The sequence below is a fragment of the Oncorhynchus nerka genome, linkage group LG5, assembly GCF_034236695.1.
Source record: "Oncorhynchus nerka isolate Pitt River linkage group LG5, Oner_Uvic_2.0, whole genome shotgun sequence".
NCBI classification, from domain to species: Eukaryota; Metazoa; Chordata; class Actinopteri; order Salmoniformes; family Salmonidae; genus Oncorhynchus; species Oncorhynchus nerka.
Genome location: NC_088400.1, coordinates 57,394,632 through 57,411,928, shown reverse-complemented (window position 1 = coordinate 57,411,928; position 17,297 = coordinate 57,394,632). Strand labels below are relative to the sequence as shown.

The 17,297-nt window shown below is 42.8% G+C and overlaps 1 protein-coding gene across 1 annotated transcript in view; it reads right to left on the bottom strand.

Annotated features, from left to right (window-relative positions):
- Positions 1–593: 593 nt before the first annotated feature.
- Positions 594–17,297, bottom strand: part of LOC115129710 (lymphocyte antigen 75-like) — a 50,984-nt gene continuing 34,280 nt past the window's right edge. The window contains exons 20-34 of the mRNA XM_029660367.2: positions 14,354–14,490; positions 13,766–13,871; positions 13,432–13,586; positions 11,679–11,808; positions 11,161–11,381; positions 10,700–10,862; positions 10,305–10,469; positions 5,804–5,926; positions 5,351–5,542; positions 4,994–5,217; positions 4,599–4,809; positions 3,454–3,627; positions 2,556–2,672; positions 2,116–2,307; positions 594–1,899 (exon numbers count right to left, since the gene is read on the bottom strand). Of these exons, the coding sequence (XP_029516227.2) occupies positions 1,727–1,899; positions 2,116–2,307; positions 2,556–2,672; positions 3,454–3,627; positions 4,599–4,809; positions 4,994–5,217; positions 5,351–5,542; positions 5,804–5,926; positions 10,305–10,469; positions 10,700–10,862; positions 11,161–11,381; positions 11,679–11,808; positions 13,432–13,586; positions 13,766–13,871; positions 14,354–14,490 (2,483 nt within the window). The 3' untranslated portion in view covers positions 594–1,726. The remainder of the gene's footprint in view (positions 1,900–2,115; positions 2,308–2,555; positions 2,673–3,453; positions 3,628–4,598; positions 4,810–4,993; positions 5,218–5,350; positions 5,543–5,803; positions 5,927–10,304; positions 10,470–10,699; positions 10,863–11,160; positions 11,382–11,678; positions 11,809–13,431; positions 13,587–13,765; positions 13,872–14,353; positions 14,491–17,297) is intronic.

Genomic DNA, 17,297 nt, shown 5'->3' with positions numbered 1-17,297 from the left:
GTTAGGTTAGAAATGTATGGTTGGAAACAGTCACAATTGGGATTTGAACAAGTAACTTTGCAGGTCGCGATCTGCGTGTAACGCCCTCCAACCTACCAACCGTAAGCCTTTTAAAATTTTATTATACAGGCATCTGTGAACTCTGCCCAGTGGCATGTCACAAGCTCTTCCCACTGAGCTTTCATCCAACCAATCACATTAGTTCAGTCTGTCAGCTTCCCTCGTCACAAGGTCGTGTTCCTCTGCTCAGATGTGGACACATGCCTGGCTAGGGTTTTTACATATCAGCTAACCACATACTCTAGCAGCCTGGTGCCCGACTACACAGTTGTGGAAGGGGAACGAGATCCTTGATTGAGGCAGGGATTCAATCCAAGTTGTAGAGCAGCTTTGTAGCGCCTTAAATTGAATCCCAGCCTAAATTAGGGGAACTCCTGAGCCAAATTCCAGGGCTTTCTCAATTATTCCTTCCTCAATTCCTTGTCCTCTGTCCTTCCCTCAAAACGAAGCTCATGCAAGTTGTGGTAGGTCACAGTGATACCCATGTCTGACATCTTCATTTCCTCAACAACAAAAATGACATGACCCAGCCCTTAAAGACAAACTTTTTTTTATTGGAAGACCATGACCATATTGACCAGAGTGGATGGTCTGCTTGGGACCAATGTAAATATGAATGTTGGAACATTTGAGAATGGTAATCCTAGTTAACAAGCATTGTTGCAAGGCATATCCAAATAAAGTCTAGAGGAATGTCCAGGTTATTAACATTCACAAGATTTTAAAAAAAAAACATCTTTGGTTAAGATTCTCCATAATAAAATGTAAAAATAAAATGTAAATATTTACAAAGCATTTACAGCAGCTGTGTGCAGTTTGAGGTCTCTGCCAGTAGCGACCTTTGAAAACGTTAACCCCAAATTAACACCCCAAAAATGTATACTCCAACAATACACCTAATTGTGCTTGAACATGGCAGAAACAACTGCTAAAGGCATTATTCACAAAACATTTCAATTTAAAGTGCAAATGTTCTCAGGAGTTTGAGTGCATAGGAGAGGGAGGTTACAGTCATAATGACAAAACAGAAACCAATGCATCAATGGCATTTACAGTTGGGATGAATTGCTTGTAGTTGAAATGGCAAATGAGAATGTATGCCACTATCCACATTCTCTAAGGACGTCTGTGTTGGACAGCATTAGCTCGACTACTTGTATTAGACTGTAAATAATTGTAAGAAATTATGAAACTATGCCAAGCTAATAAAGATTAGTTCTATTAATAACAGTGCCATGATGCAGTTGTTTCTTCTTTCGTTCGATGACCATCAGAGAAAAGCACGTCTTCCTCCATTACAAAATAATCACAGAGTGAAAAGAGAAACATCAGTGCTTCCGAGAAGGAAAAATACCCTGACAACAAGCATCACGTATCCAGTGCCTTTTTTGTCAACCCAAAGTCCAACCCTGCAGCAACTGTTCAATGTGGCAGCTCTTTCTTTAAAATCACAAAGTTCAACAAAACAAACGCTAGATTGGGGACTTTCACAATCCTTTTGCCAATATTTACAATATTGCAGAAAATACAAAAAATAACTGCTTGGGAATTTATACAAATAAATTAAATGAAACGGAAGCCAGGTTTCAGTTTGCTGCATAATAATATTTCCATACTGTAGGCACAACTGCTTCTTTAAACTGCATAGATGAAGTCAAGACAAGTCTCACTCTGCATCCATAATACTAGTGCTGTCAGCATCATCAATGGTTCTCCTGTAGCGCACGGTGGAGTTGAATCTGGCCCTGCTCTTCTTATAAACGACCAAGCAGATGGCCGCCAGGAGAGAGGTGAGGACGACCAGGAAGAAGACCAGCACCACCGGGGCGCTCCCTGACCCTGGAGACAACACAGCCAGTCAGAAACATCTCCAAACTGGCCAAGAAAGTCCCTGTTTCAAGCACATCAATGTTTACAAATATATAATAACCATAGCGAAGCCGGGGAAATCTATGAGCTATATATAAAACTCTTGTTACATGCAATAGATTGGAGCAGTCACCAGAGCATGCTGCTATCCACGTAGTAAAAAAAACATTGCACTATTGTACTCACGTGCGGGTACTTTGCAGACGATGCGGCTGTGGCTGTCCTTGCAGCTGACTCTGCTCCAGATGCCTCCGTCTGCAGACACCATGACAGCACAGGGGTTCTGCTGGGTCGCTGTCTTCACCCCACTAGCAGAACCGTTGGTCTCCCAGTTAGAGAAGGCCAGAGAGGAACCGTCCACCCAGCCCACTGGCTGACCTGGAAGACAGAGGAAACACAGAAGCATTACTGATTCTATGCTGAGTTAAAATAGACAACTTTGAGTATAATGTACTGTATTTGCATGTAGGATTTGTATGTATTTTAAAGTGCCTGACTTTCCAAATGAAGTGCACACAGAACTTCCTAAGATGGAGCATACTGTCCAATATAAATATCATGTCTAATAACATCCGTATATAGTAATAAGTAACAAGCATATCCTATTGTACTGGTCAGGTCAGTACCTTGTTTGTCCAGGTCCATGCCGAGCCACACCCTACTGGTGATGAGAGGGTTGTCTGCCATGTAGCCAGAGACAAAGTCATTCTCCTCTCTGGTCATTATGGTCAGCAGCTGTGCATCTGTCAATCAAAGGCAAAAGGAAGGCATACATGTACTGTAAGTAAAAAACCACCTCATCTGATCGTGGTGTACTAATTAACCAATAAGGCCTGAGGGGGTGTGGTATATGGCCAATATACCATGGCTAAGGGCTGTTAAGCGAGACACAACGCAGAGTACCTGGACAAAGCCCAAAGCCGTCGTATATTAGCTATATACCACAAACCCCGAGGTGCCTTATTGCTATTATAAACTGGTTACCGACATAATTTGAATAATCATTTGGAGGGCGCTTATATTTGTCCTGTTACACACAAGTCTGTAATGGATTATTTATTTTTTTGCATATCCCGACTCCTCCTGACCAGGGTCGCCATTGCACAACAATACTGAAACAATTATGGTTAAGTACCTTGCACAAGGGCACAGCGACAGATTTTATTTCATATTTATTTTACCCTGTCAGCTCTGGTATTCAAAACAGAAACCTTTCAGTTACTGGCCCAACGCTCTAACCTCGTAGGCTACCTGCCGCTCGAACAGTGAAAAGTATTTTTTTGTCATACCCGTGGTATGAGGACTGATATACCACGGCTGTCAGCCAATCAGCATCCAGGAACCAAACCGGTTTAGAGTAAATATAAAAAAATTGTATTTAATCAGGTTGGTTATAGGGAAACCATTCTCTTTACCATAACAACCTAACCCAAGACCCTGCAATAATACAATGTTCAAAACAACTTATATACAGTAATACAGAAATATATACGTGTCAAATAGGTGAGCCAGTGGGTGACTTACCAAGCCTTTCACAGATGCTCTTGGCATCCTCCATGCTGTACACTGAGTAGTTATAGAAGGTCATGTCAAAAGCATAGCAGTGGTCCTGGTGCTCAACCCACTTAGAGCCACTGTTCTGAGAGCCACTGTTCTGAGGGCAGTTGTTGGCCACCTGGGGAGCTGCGAGGTTCGATCCTGATTCAGACAAACAAATCAGAGGGATTTATTTTATGGGATCTTAAAAGATTGGTGTATAAACCTCTGCAACAAATTCTGCTCAGATCGCTCACTGACATCATCTTCTTTACACTAGAATTCAAGTTGTGTGTATAATAAATAAATACTAATAGGCTAGGTACAAAGACTGTAGGAAAGGGTCTTATTCTGAGTGGTGATGTAATACTAATAGGCTAGGTACTAAGACTGTAGGACAGGGTCTTACTCTGAGTGATGATGTAATATTAATAGGCTAGGTACTAGGACTGTAGGACAGGGTCTTACTCTGAGTGATGATGTAATATTAATAGGCTAGGTACTAAGACTGTAGGACAGGGTCTTATTCTGAGTGGGGATGTAATATTAATAGGCTAGGTACTAAGACTGTAGGACAGGGTCTTACTCTGAGTGGCGATGTAATACTAATAGGCTAGGTACTAAGACTGTAGGACAGGGTCTTATTCTGAGTGATGATGTAATATTAATAGGCTAGGTACTAAGACTGTAGGGCAGGGTCTTACTCTGAGTGGCGATGTAATACTAATAGGCTAGGTACTAACACTGCAGGACTGGGTCTTACTCCGAGTGGTACTATGACTGTTACACTGGGTTTACTCTGAGTGGGGGTGGTGATATAATTCTAATAGGCTAGGTATTAAGACTGTAGGACTGGGTCTTACTCTGAGTGGTGATGTAATACTAATAGGCTAGGTACTAAGACTGCAGGACTGGGTCTTACTCCCGAGTGGTACTATGACTGTTAGACTGGGTTTACTCTGAGTGGGGGTGGTGATATAATTCTAATAGGCTAGGTATTAAGACTAGGACTGGGTCTTACTCTGAGTGGGGATGTAATTCTAATAGGCTAGGTACTGGGGGTGGTGATATAATTCTAATAGGGGTGGTGATGGCATTGTTGTAATAGGCTAGGTAATAGGACTGGGTCTTACTCTGAGTGGGGGTGGTGATGGTTGTGTTGTAGCAGATGGCTCCGTCCAGCTTGGCATTGCAGTCCATTCTCATCCAGGTGCCATGGGGAGTGATGTACACACAGACACTCTGAGGGTCTGAGCTGGACGTGACAACAGTGTCAGAGAGTCCCGCCTGACTGTAGTGATACTTAGTCCCATCGGACCACTCATAAGACTGAGAGCCACTAGCCTGCGCAGAGAGGGGAGGGGGATGCAGTATTACTCAACAAACTTCACACTGGAGGTGCTTAGAAAATGTTGAATTTAGTGTCTACCTGCCGTTTAGTGCTCTGAGCTAAATTTCTGCAAAAGATGGCGTTATTCTCAATAGAAATGGCCGCCGTGTTAGTGGCATTGTGGCTGAGCTCCCTTACATCCTGACTGGACAGACCGATCCACAGCGGGAAGCCGTCTCGCTTGGCGATAAGCTCTATGTGAGCGTTGTGCCTGGTGCCATGCACGCTGGCCAGGTGTCCGTTGCCGCGGCCACACTCCTCCAGGGCCTGGAACCAGCTCAACTTCCTGGTTATCACGTGGTAGCTCAGGTTGCCATAGCGCTCAAAGTCCCTGGCCAACTGATTGTATTGGTCCTTAGAGTCTCGGGGACGAAGAAAACGGCTTAATAGAGTCAATCAAGTGCAAAATTGATTATTTTATCGTAACAAAATAAAATAACGATAGTACTCCTTGTGAATGGGTGAAGTATCTTTGTCTGAATGGGGCCTACCAACCTTTATCCAGTTTGCAGGCCACGATGCTTCTCTGCTTGAAGGGGCTGAAGTGGTGTTTTTTAGTGAATATCTTCCAGACTCCGTCAGTGTTGAGACCTGCCATGAACTCATCGCTGGCTGAGAAGCTTGGTCTTCCATCGACCCAGTTAGAGTACTGGACGTTGGTACCGTCATACCACTTCATCTGGTTATCTACCAAGGACAGGAGCAACCTCTTGACATTACACATTTATGACACGTCTTATCACACAATAATAGAACAATGATCAATGAGTAAGCTTCAGACTTGATGATACAGTAGACATTTTACAAGGATCCAATTCAGCGTCTCCTCATAATGCAGGGCAATGAATGATAATATGAAAGTCCAAACAGCAGATCGAACATAAGGACACACTGTCCATGCTGAGTGTTGGGGAGATGAATACGGGGAGCCCGGTCCAGTCCACTCACCGTTGTCATCCTTGAACACCCCTAGCCAGACAAACTGCACCAGGTCTTTGAAGGGAAGGAGCTGCTCCTTCACAAACTCATTCTCCACTACGTTCCTGATGGTCAGGATGTCTGCATCAGGAGCTGAGGAGAACATCAACCGGTAACACTTCATAAAGACTTTATTACTCGTACATAAGCGGTGTGTGTGTTTAATTAATAAACGCCTTCAAATCAGACCACAGAGGAAGTCTGTTTTGACCAGGCATCAATGTCAAAAAATTTTTAAATCTCTAAAAAGTCTCATTGAGACTTATAGCGACCACATTAAGTTGCAGCTATGTAAAAACATCATATATTTTTTTAAATATCCAAGGCACTCTCTCTTGTGGAAAAGTGAAAAGGGCTGTACGCAGGAGTATATAAAACATTAAGAACACCTGCTCTTTCCATGACATAGACTGTCCAGGCGAAAGCTACGATCCTTATATGATCCCTTCTTAAATTCACTTCGATCAGTATAGATGAAGAGGAGGAGAAAAGGTTAAAGAAGGATTTACATGGATTGTGTATGTGTGCCATCCAGAGGGTGAATGGGCAAGACAATAAATGTACAGTTGAAGTCAGAAGTTTACATACACTTAGGTTGGAATCATTAGAACTCGTTTTTCAACCACTCCACCAATTTTTTGTTAACGAACTATAGTTTTGGCAAGTCGGTTGGGACATCTACTTTGTGCATGACACAAAGTCAAGGTATTGGAGTGGCCATCACAAAGCCCTGGCCTCAATCCCATAGAAAATGTGTGAGCAGAACTGAAAAAGCGTGTGTGAGCAAGGAGGCCTACAAACCTGACTCAGTTACACCAGCTCTATCAGGAGGAATGGACCAAAATTCACCCAACTTATTGTGGGAAGCTTGTGGAGGCTCCCCGAAACGTTTGACCCAAGTTAAAAAATTTAAAGGCAATGCTACCAAATACTAATTGAGTGTATGTAAACATCTGACCCACTGGGAATGTGATGAAAGAAATAAAAGCTGAAAGAAATAATTCTCTCTACTATTATTCTGACATTTCACATTCTTAAAATAAAGTGGTGATCCTAACTGACCTAAGACAGGGAATTTTTACTAGGAATAAATGTCAGGAATTGTGAAAACTGAGTTTAAACGTATTTGGCTAAGGTGTATGTAAACATCGGACTTCAACTGTAAGTGCCGGTTTGTGTCAAGAACTGCAACTTGTAATCCCGTGGAAAATCCTGTATGAAACATGTCACGGAAAATTACAAAATTAAACATACTATGCTGTTTTTACTTGGAGAATTGTCCATTGTTTTATGCTAGTGTTTTTTTCCCCTTGATGCAGGCTTGTTGTCTTGTGTGACTTAGTTAGAACTCTGGGTGTACAGATAAGAGCCGGGTGCGACCGCAGTATGTGACATCCCGTTTGTACTGTCTGTAGGAACTCCTCTCGATGGAAACATGCAGAAAGGAACAGACAATGGTGGTCAACATCAGCTATCTTAATCTACACAGACAAGCTAAACGCCTTTTATACACTATGCTCCCCTCCCCTGTTTGCACACGTCTGCTAACAGCCACATAGACGTCGGACTTTTTAAAATAAAAGCTGAGACAACTCTGTCCGTTGAACTTTCAACTCGGACTATTCTTACGGATGGTTGATTGCTTCATTTATGCAAATCTTATAATACAATTGTTTGAAAGAATCTGCAGTCTCTCTTCCCATAGAATGTCTCTGACATTTGGGATATAAACTCAGCAAAAAAAGAAACATCCTCTCACTGTCAACTGCGTTTATTTTCAGCAAACTTAACATGTGTAAATATTCGTATGAACATAACAAGATTCAACAACTGAGACAGACTGAACAAGTTCCACAGACATGTGACTAACAGAAATGGAATAATGTGTCCCTCAAAATAATGTGTCCCTCAAAATCAAAATAAACAGTCAGTATCTGGTGTGGCCACCAGCTGCATTAAGTACTGCAGTGCATCTCCTCCTCATGGACTGCACCAGATTTGCCCGTTCTTGCTGTGAGATGTTACCCCACTCTTCCACCAAGGCACCTGCAAGTTCACAGACATTATTGGGGGGGAATGGCCCTAGACCTCACCCTCCGATCCAACAGGTCCCAGACGTGCTCAATGGGATTGAGATACGGGTACTTAGCTGGCCATGGCAGAACACTGACATTCCTGTCTTGCAAGGAAATCACGCACAGAACGAGCAGCATGGTTAGTGGCAGTGTCATGCTGGAGTGTCATGTCAGGATGAGTCTGCAGGAAGGGTACCACATGAGGGAGAAGGATGTCTTCCCTGTAATGCAGGGTCCAGCGACGGTGGGTTTGTGATGTCTGGTGAGGACCTGCCTTACAACAGTCCTACAAGCCCTCAGTCCAGCCTCTCTCAGCCTATTGTGGACAGTCTGAGCCCTGATGGAGGGATTGTGCATTCCTGGTGTAACTCGGGCAATTGTTGTTGCCATCCTGTACCTGTCCCGCAGGTGTGATGTTTGGATGTACCAATCCTGTGCAGGTGTTGTTACACGTGGTCTGCCACTGCGAGGATGATCAGCTGTCCGTCCTGTCTCCCTGTAGCACTGTCTTAGGCATCTCACAGTATGGACATTGCAATTCATTTCCCTGGCCACATCTGCAGGCCTCATGCCTCCTTGCAGTATGCCTAAGGCACGTTCACGTAGATGAGCAGGGACCCTGGGCATCTTTCTTTTGGTGTTTTTCAGAGTCAGTAGAAAGGCCTCTTTAGTGTCCTAAGTTTTCCTAACTGTGACCTTAATTGCCTACCGTCTGTAAGCTGTTAGTGTCTTAACGACCGTTCCACAGGTGCATGTTCATTCATTTTTTATAGTTCATTGAACAAGCATGGGAAACAGAGTTTAAACCCTTTACAATGAAGATCTGTGAAGTTATTTGGATTTTTACTAATTATCTTTTTTTGGTGAGTTTAGTAAACGGTGAGGGTCTCGAGGCTCTAAAACACCATCTTCAACTCAGGCCAGAGGGAAGCGCAACCCCAGACTCTCTCAAACAGAGCGAGCACTAAACAATAACGTTATTTTTCAGGACCAACTCTACAGACAAGTCAAATGGACAGTAATGGCCGCCTGTTTTGCACCCAACTACACACATGTGTTTTTAGGACTCTGGTTGGAGAGATTCTTTTTTTTATCCTCTTAATCCATTTTTTTGATAAAATCATGTGGTACGGAAGATACAGATGACATCATTTTGCTGTTTCGATCATCTGGAAATGAACTGCTACAGCTCCACACAGAGGCCAAGGAAAGAGAAAATATGCTCAGACAATAACAAAGGCCCCAAAAGTCCAACCAAATCTATTTTGTTACCCAGTACAGCAGAGAGGCATCTCAAATAAAGAATATCATCAAACAGAATTAGAGTAATATAAAAAGTGACCCTGCATTAGGTGAAGTTTTCACTGTGCTTCCATGCTTTTCTTCTAGACGCGCTAGATGCAGTCACAAACTCACCCCACAGTCAAAGCCAACGGGCTTTCCCAACCCACTGGCACCTTTCTGTGCGGACACTGCATCAACCGCCACAACATAAAAAATTAAAAACAAGACGTTCAATGACACAAGAAAATAACTTACCAGATCCAATCTTTTGTGAATTGCATCCCTGCGTTTGTTGTTTATAGGTTGGAGTGCCCGTGGTGTTGTTTTTATATTAGTCGCACAAAAAAGAACGCTAAAAGACAGACTGGCAGAACATAAATATGCCATCAAAACAGTGAATGACAATTATCCCACGGCCGTGCATTACCAACAAGCTGGCCATGGTAGCCCGCAATTGCTTAAAGCCATGGCCATAGAGGTGGTATCCATCAATAAGAGGGGAGATTACAAGCTTCAGTGTCTTTTACTTTCTGGATGCACACACTCAAAGCTACTGTCTTTCAAGGTTGAACAATGAAATAGATTTTGCTCCTATATATATTTGATGAATCTTGAGTTGTTTATTTGTGTGAAACATTGTATTGGCCAATAGTTATAATTGATTGATTTACTTGTATTATTTGTATTTTTTTAAATGTTGGGGGGTGGGGGCATTATTTCCTCATTATCTATTGGTTAATATTGTCCACGGCCCTTTAATTTATGGTCATTCATTTCACCTGTCACTACTATGCACCTGTAAGAAGACTGGTGAGCAATACACATTGGTGAGTTTGAATGTTTTGCTATGCAATAGCTGCTAAAATGAAAGATTTTTGGAAGTATGTTTTCACACAGCTGCAACTTCATTTGGTTGCTATAAATTGTACCCCATTCTCCAATGAGCATCACTCTTTGTCTTTATATTTGATGCCAAAGCAGAGCTCCCTCTTTTCACATTTCTAATTGAGACTATAAGGCATGTTTCTAATATGCATCTTGTTTATGGAGTTCTTCACAGTACAAATGGTTCCTGACTGATGTCTCTGCCAAACAGTGTCCTTGCTCCTTACCCAGTTTCTTGCATGTCTGAAGTATCTGGCCCTTGTCAAACTCTTCCCATCTGGACGATGCCAGTTGGAAGGTGTAGCAGTTGTTCTTGAAGGGGATCCAGTTTGGTCCGCTGCTCTTGTGAGGACAGTTCACAGCGTTGTCCTCATGGGTGGTGACATTCTCTTCTGGAAACATTGAAAGTGTTCATTCATTTAAAACAAATACACAGTTGCTGTCTGAGGAGAGTGCTTGGTTCATCTTCCTCCGGTCTTGTTTTAATTATGCCACTTAACAGACAATTGTATCCAAAGTGCTTACACTTTTGGTATGTGATCCTTGTGGGAATTGAACCTGCGACCCATTACATTACAAGACCCCAGCGCTTACCAACTGAGCCACTGTATTGCTGTCTTACCGTGTGGAACATGGCAGATAGCCCCTGCCAACTGTTCCATACACTCCGTAGCCTTCCAGAAGCCGTCCGTGTCCAGGAAGACACAGTGTCCAACGGTGGGCTCTGAGGACCAGCGACTAAACACCGTGTGACTGTGGTCTGTCCAGCGGTAGTGGACACCATCCTGACAATACAAAACGCTGAGTGAGTTCCTTATTCATTTAACCAGGCAAGTTAATTAAGAACTAACTGACCTGCACTGTAGAATGTGTGAAATCGTCATTATGAAATCAGTCACTATCCTTCAGTGACTGCAGAACTGAAGGAACAGGATGGGTGTGACCTATTCTACATGGTGACGGCGCCACCTAGCCTCCCAATGGGCTACGGGTTGTTTGCTTTGCCATATTGCCTTAAACCCATCCCTTTCTTTCAGATCTGCGAACAGCAACGGGTTGGGGTGAAAAGCTATGGCCACTTACGTCTGCGCTGAAGAGGCCGATCCACATGGGGCTGCGTGCGCGGGTGACGTGCACGGTGAGGACTGACTGCTGCAGGGTGTCGGCTACACTGGCCAGGTCCATGTTCTGGTTCCTGCACTCCGCCAGAGCCTCGTGCCACGTCATGTTCTTCTGAAGCAGCTTAAAGGTGTGATTGTTGACCTGGAACGGCTCCAACTGGAACTGGGGCTCCTCTGGCTTGTCTGAGAACATGAGAGGGATTTAAAATGGGTCAGGCGAGGGTTCAAACCCTATTCGATATGCTCAATTTGCACTCCGCTAAACAATAGCAATATCAAGTAACAACTATCAATAATATCAGTCTACTTCATACACTTAATTTCTGTATGTAAAAGACACTTAATATCAAGAGTCTTTCTATCACAAGCCTTCTGACTGTAGGGTCCACGCGTCATCCGTTCTTTCACCAAAACGGACAAGCTAAGCACAGATAATTGGTTGTGTTTGGCGCCCTCTGCTGCTAGGTAGCGGTGGTGTACCTGCGTAGTGCTGGCAGATGGCCACATGCTGCTGGTTAGAGCAGGGGGTGTAGTCCCAGGAGCCCATCATAGCAGAGCTGGGGTCGTTGAACATGAAAAAACACAGCGCCATGGTCTCTGGGTCATGAAACTGCAGACAGACACAACAACAACAGGGATACAGAGAGTTAGTTATAGGTGATGATGACCTTGAACTTTGAAACAGATGTGGAACATGTTTTTTAGAGACTGGTATTTAGTATAGTCTATCATAGTAACGTTTATGTAGTAAAATAAACATTGTATTTCTTCCCGGTATGGAGACCACCTATTGGTGAACGTGTTTATTTTAATTTTATTATGGGCCAAATCATGGAATTACATATAGAATCCCTATTCATGTAATAGGATCTCTATTTGCCTAATCATGGAATTACATATAGAATCCCTATTCATGTAATAGGAACTCTATTGGCCTAATCATGGAATTACATATAGAAACCCTATTCACTCTCTATGGGCCTAATAGTCAAAATTTGTCGTCTTAACTTCGAAACTTTTAATATGACATAAACACAACAAGTCATGTTGTCATCTGATTTTCAAACAATGACTTGAAAAAGGCTGATGTAGGCTGCCTGCTCTCGTTACTCAGGGACGGTGGAACGACAGGGTGCAAAACAAATGAGAAAACATTTATGCCTCACGCAGATATTTTTCTCCTTATAATTTCCGACTTTTGGCTGACTTGTTCGTCCACTTGTCCATAATTAGATACGTGCAGCTTCTCTTGTCATTACTTGATGATTGTTTGGAAGACTAAATAAAGCCTTGCTCACCTTAAGCGACCAAGGAGATTTCCAAATGACATCAGTTTGACCAGTTTTTAGGACGTTATAAGCTGTGAAAAGGATCCAACATGTTTCTGATAGTATTTGAGTTAATCTTGGATGCATATGTTATGTCAGCTTTTATGTCGCTGAAAGAAAGAAATCGTTCATTCTCTCAAAATGCTGAAAGAAAGAAATCATATTTCTCCCCTCCTGTTCCCGAGACAAAAGGACCATTTTGGTCTATAATTTTACCGTGAGGAACACCGCAGTTAATATTATAATAAGCTACATGTGAGGCCTACAGTCAGTGTCCAGACAGTTACTAATCCAACTATTATGCTACTTATATTCTGGCATTCATCCATATAGTGGCATTTGATAAATGCAGAGACCACTTACAAAACGCCAAAGTGTTGTGAATGACATTTTATGATTGTCATCCATTAACCCTACACAAGTCTTGTAACCTGAATTGATGCGTACACTGCTGTCCGCGAGGGTCTCGGCCACTCATCTCTGTCATGGCAAAATGTCAGTGTTATCATTGAACCACATCACATTTTGAGCGTATTCCACATGTTTTCAAGTCTATTCACACATTTTTCATGCGTGCGGCAATGATAAATAGTGTAATAGCCTACAGTTTAGTTCAAATCTGTTTGAATTATTGTGATAGGCTCATGTTTTACCGGTATGGGGTACCCCACTATTCTGTCTTACTTTCACCTCTGATTCTGACCAACTGCCCTATGAAGGGGAGTATACCTGGTATTTTTACAGTAAAAATATCATATGGTTTCAGTTGAACGTTAAAAGAGGTATGTTTACTGTACATGCTACCTGGGGTTTGATGGAATTATAAATTATAACTCAACTCATAGCCCACTGATCCCCGTGGCCATGCTGTATAGAATTGAGAAGGGAAGTGAGTGGGAACTCACGTCGACGAGGATGGGCCTGCTTAGGCCGTGAAGCAGGGGGTTAAAGTTGAGGTAGGAGACCGGGGAGTCATCCACCCACTCTGGGTCCTGCTGTTTGAGCTTCAGGCCAATCCACGTCTTACGGGGCTGCGCCGGCAACAGGGAGGTCACAAAGTCTGACCACAACAAACAGATAGGCGCAACTAGTCAACAACCGCCGGATAAGACGGACATCGAAGGGACATCAATCATGGTCATCATCAATGGTCATCTCATGTCTAGGAGAATGGAAGGTTGTCCAATGACAAACATGACAGACAGGTAAAAGAGATCTACTAGGAGGTTCACTACTCACCCTGTTCAACTTGGTCTGTGATAGTGAGTAGAGTTCCTCTCATCGACTGACAGTGCTCGTTGGCGTGTTGAAAAGTAACGTACAGAGGCGTGATCACCACGTAGCACTGGAAAAGGCAATGACAACATTCAATAACAATTGTTAGAAACTGGGTGGATTGAGCCCTGAATGCTGTTTGGCTGACAGTCGTGGTATTTCAGACAAGGGGTATGATAAAACATGTATTTTTACTGCTCTAATTACGTTGGTAACCAGTTTATAATAGCAATAAGGCACCTCGGGGGTTTGTGGTACATGGCCAATATAACACGGCTAAGGGCTGTATCCAGGCACTCTGCGTTGTCGTGCTTTAGAACAGCTCTTAGTTGTGGTATATTGGCCATATACCACACCCACTCTGGCTTACACAGAATATACCTGTATGTTGACTAAATCAGAGGACGGGCTCATTGTTATGGCTGGAATGGAACGAATTAAACAGTATCTCAACTGGTTTCCATGTGTTTTATACCGTTCCATTCCATCTGTTACTATATGACAGTCTCCAGTGTGTGTGTGTGTGTGTGTGTGTGTGTATGACAGACTGACCTTGTCCCTGAAGTGTAAATAGCCGCTCTCACAGGGCAGACCATTGGGGTGAGGCTCTCCAGGGTGGGTCTCTATAGCCGTGGTGTTGTGTCTCTCACACACGAATGGCAGCTGCAGCTCACAGCTGTACTCGTACTCTGGAGGGGCAGGAGTGTGTCTGAGTGAGTGTGTGTGTGACCGGTCACATTTGAACCATAAAAGGTAACAACCCACTGGGCACACATTGGTTGAATCAACATTGTTTCAACGTAATGTGTCAACCAAATGGAAATGAATAAAGTTGTCAAATTTGTACTATTTTCAACCAGCATTATAAACATTGAAATTAGGGTAAAACTTCAACTTACACTGAACAAAAATATAAACGCAACATGTAAAGTGTTGGTCCCATCTTTCATGAGCAGAAATAGAAGGTCCCAGAAATGTTCCATACGCACAAAAAAAAAGATTTCTCTAAAATGTTGTGCACAAATTTGTTTACATCCCTGTTAGTGAGCATTTCTCCTTTGCCAAGATAATCCATCCACCTGACAGGTGTGGCATATCAAGAAGCGGATTAAACAGCATTATCATTTCACAGGTGCACCTTGTGCTGGGGACAATAAAAGGCCACTCTAAAATGTGTAGTTTTATGACACAGCACAATTCCAAAGATGTCTCAACTTTTAAGGGGTGTGCAATTGGCATGCTGACGGCAGGAATGTCCACTAGAGCTGTTGCCTGAGAATGTAATGTCAATTTCTCTACCATAAGCCGTCTCCAAGTCGTCTTATAGAATTTGGCAGTATGTCCAACCGGCCTCACGAATGCATTGTGTGGGTGAGCAGTGTTGTGAACAGAGTGCCCCATGGTGGCGTGGGGTTCTGGTATGGGCAGGAGGAATATGCTACGGACAACGAACACAATTGCATTTTATCGATAGCAATTTGAACGCAAAGAGATACGGTGACGAGATCCTGAGGCCCATTGTCGTGCCATTCATCATCATCCGCCATCACCTCGTTTCAGCATGATAATGCACTACCCCATGTCACAAGGATCTGAACACAATTCCTGGAAGCTTATAATGTCCCAGTTCTTCCATGGCCTGCATACCTACCAGACAAATCACCCATTGAGCATGTGTGGGATGCTCTGGATCGAAATGTACAACAGCGTGTTCCAGTTCCAGACAATATCCAGCAACTTCATACAGTCATTGAAGAGGAGTGGGAAACATTCCACAGGCCACATGCAACAGCCTGATCAACTCTATGCGAAGGAGATGTCTTGTGCTGCATGAGGCAAATGGTGTCACAACAGATACCGACTTTAAAAAAAAAGAAGGTATCTGTGACCAACAGATGCATATTTCTATACCCAAAAATGTGAAATCCATAGATTAGGGCCTAATGAATTTATTTCAATTGACTGATTTCAATATGAACTGTAACTCAAGTCAAATCTTTAAAATGGTTGCATGTTGCGTTTATATTTTTGTTCTGTATAAATAAATGTACTTAACCTGACTAACAGGTTGTTACATCAATCTAATTGACATAATCATCAGAACTATTTATACATTGAAATTGAGTTACATTCCACATAAAAACGTACAGAATGTTTCAATATACAGTATATTGAGTGGTTGAAATGGTTGAATTTAAGATTTGATTAGACATATTTTAATTGGCCTTGTTTCAATGTTGATAGTAAAATGTTATGTTTGAATCAACGTCATTGTTTCAACCTAAATAAAGAGGTATATTCAAATAACATGCAAAGACGAAGTCCAACCATTTCTGCCTGAACAGTGACTCCTACTGGTATATGAGGGGTAATGCATTTCAGTGAGAATGAGTGGACAATCCAGATGCCAACCTCGATGTATCCCTGCTCAGCTTTGGAAACACAACACATTTAGACATTTAGAAGTTTAGAAGTAGTTACCATTAGCTCTATGAATACGATGCCAAATTCATGATATTCATGACTTTTACCTTTTGATATTTTCTTGTATATGAATTCAAATTAAATCTACAAGTTAATATGTTGGATCCACTTCACCATCTGAACCAAAAATCTAAGTTCAAGAATGGGACTCAATCAAATTTACTGGTGTTCTTTAAGTTAGATTTTTAGTTGTGATGGAGACGTGAATCCAACATATCAATAATTCATTTGAAGACAAACTGGATAATGAATTGAGAACGCAACCAAATATCAACATTTTGAAGGATATCTTCTACTGGGATAGTATATATAGGGCCTATTGTATATAATGAACAACATACAGTGAGCTCCAAAAGTATTGGGAGACTTAACACATTTTTTGTCGTTTTGGCTCTGTACTCCAGCACTTTGGATTTGAAATTATACAATGACTATGAGGTTCAACATTTACATTTACATTTAAGTCATTTAGCAGACGCTCTTATCCAGAGCGACTTACAAATTGGTGCATTCACCTTATGACATCCAGTGGAACAGTAGTGCATCTAAATCTTTTAAGGGGGGTGAGAGGGATTACTTTATCCTATCCTAGGTATTCCTTAAAGAGGTGGGGTTTCAGGTGTCTCCGGAAGGTGGTGATTGACTCCGCTGTCCTGGCGTCGTGAGGGAGTTTGTTCCACCATTGGGGGGCCAGAGCAGCGAACAGTTTTGACTGGGCTGAGCGGGAACTGTACTTCCTCAGTGGTAGGGAGGCGAGCAGGCCAGAGGTGGATGAACGCAGTGCCCTTGTTTGGGTGTAGGGCCTGATCAGAGCCTGGAGGTACTGAGGTGCCGTTCCCCTCACAGCTCCGTAGGCAAGCACCATGGTCTTGTAGCGGATGCGAGCTTCAACTGGAAGCCAGTGGAGAGAGCGGAGGAGCGGGGTGACGTGAGAGAGCTTGGGAAGGTTGAACACCAGACGGGCTGCGGCGTTCTGGATGAGTTGTAGGGGTTTAATGGCACAGGCAGGGAG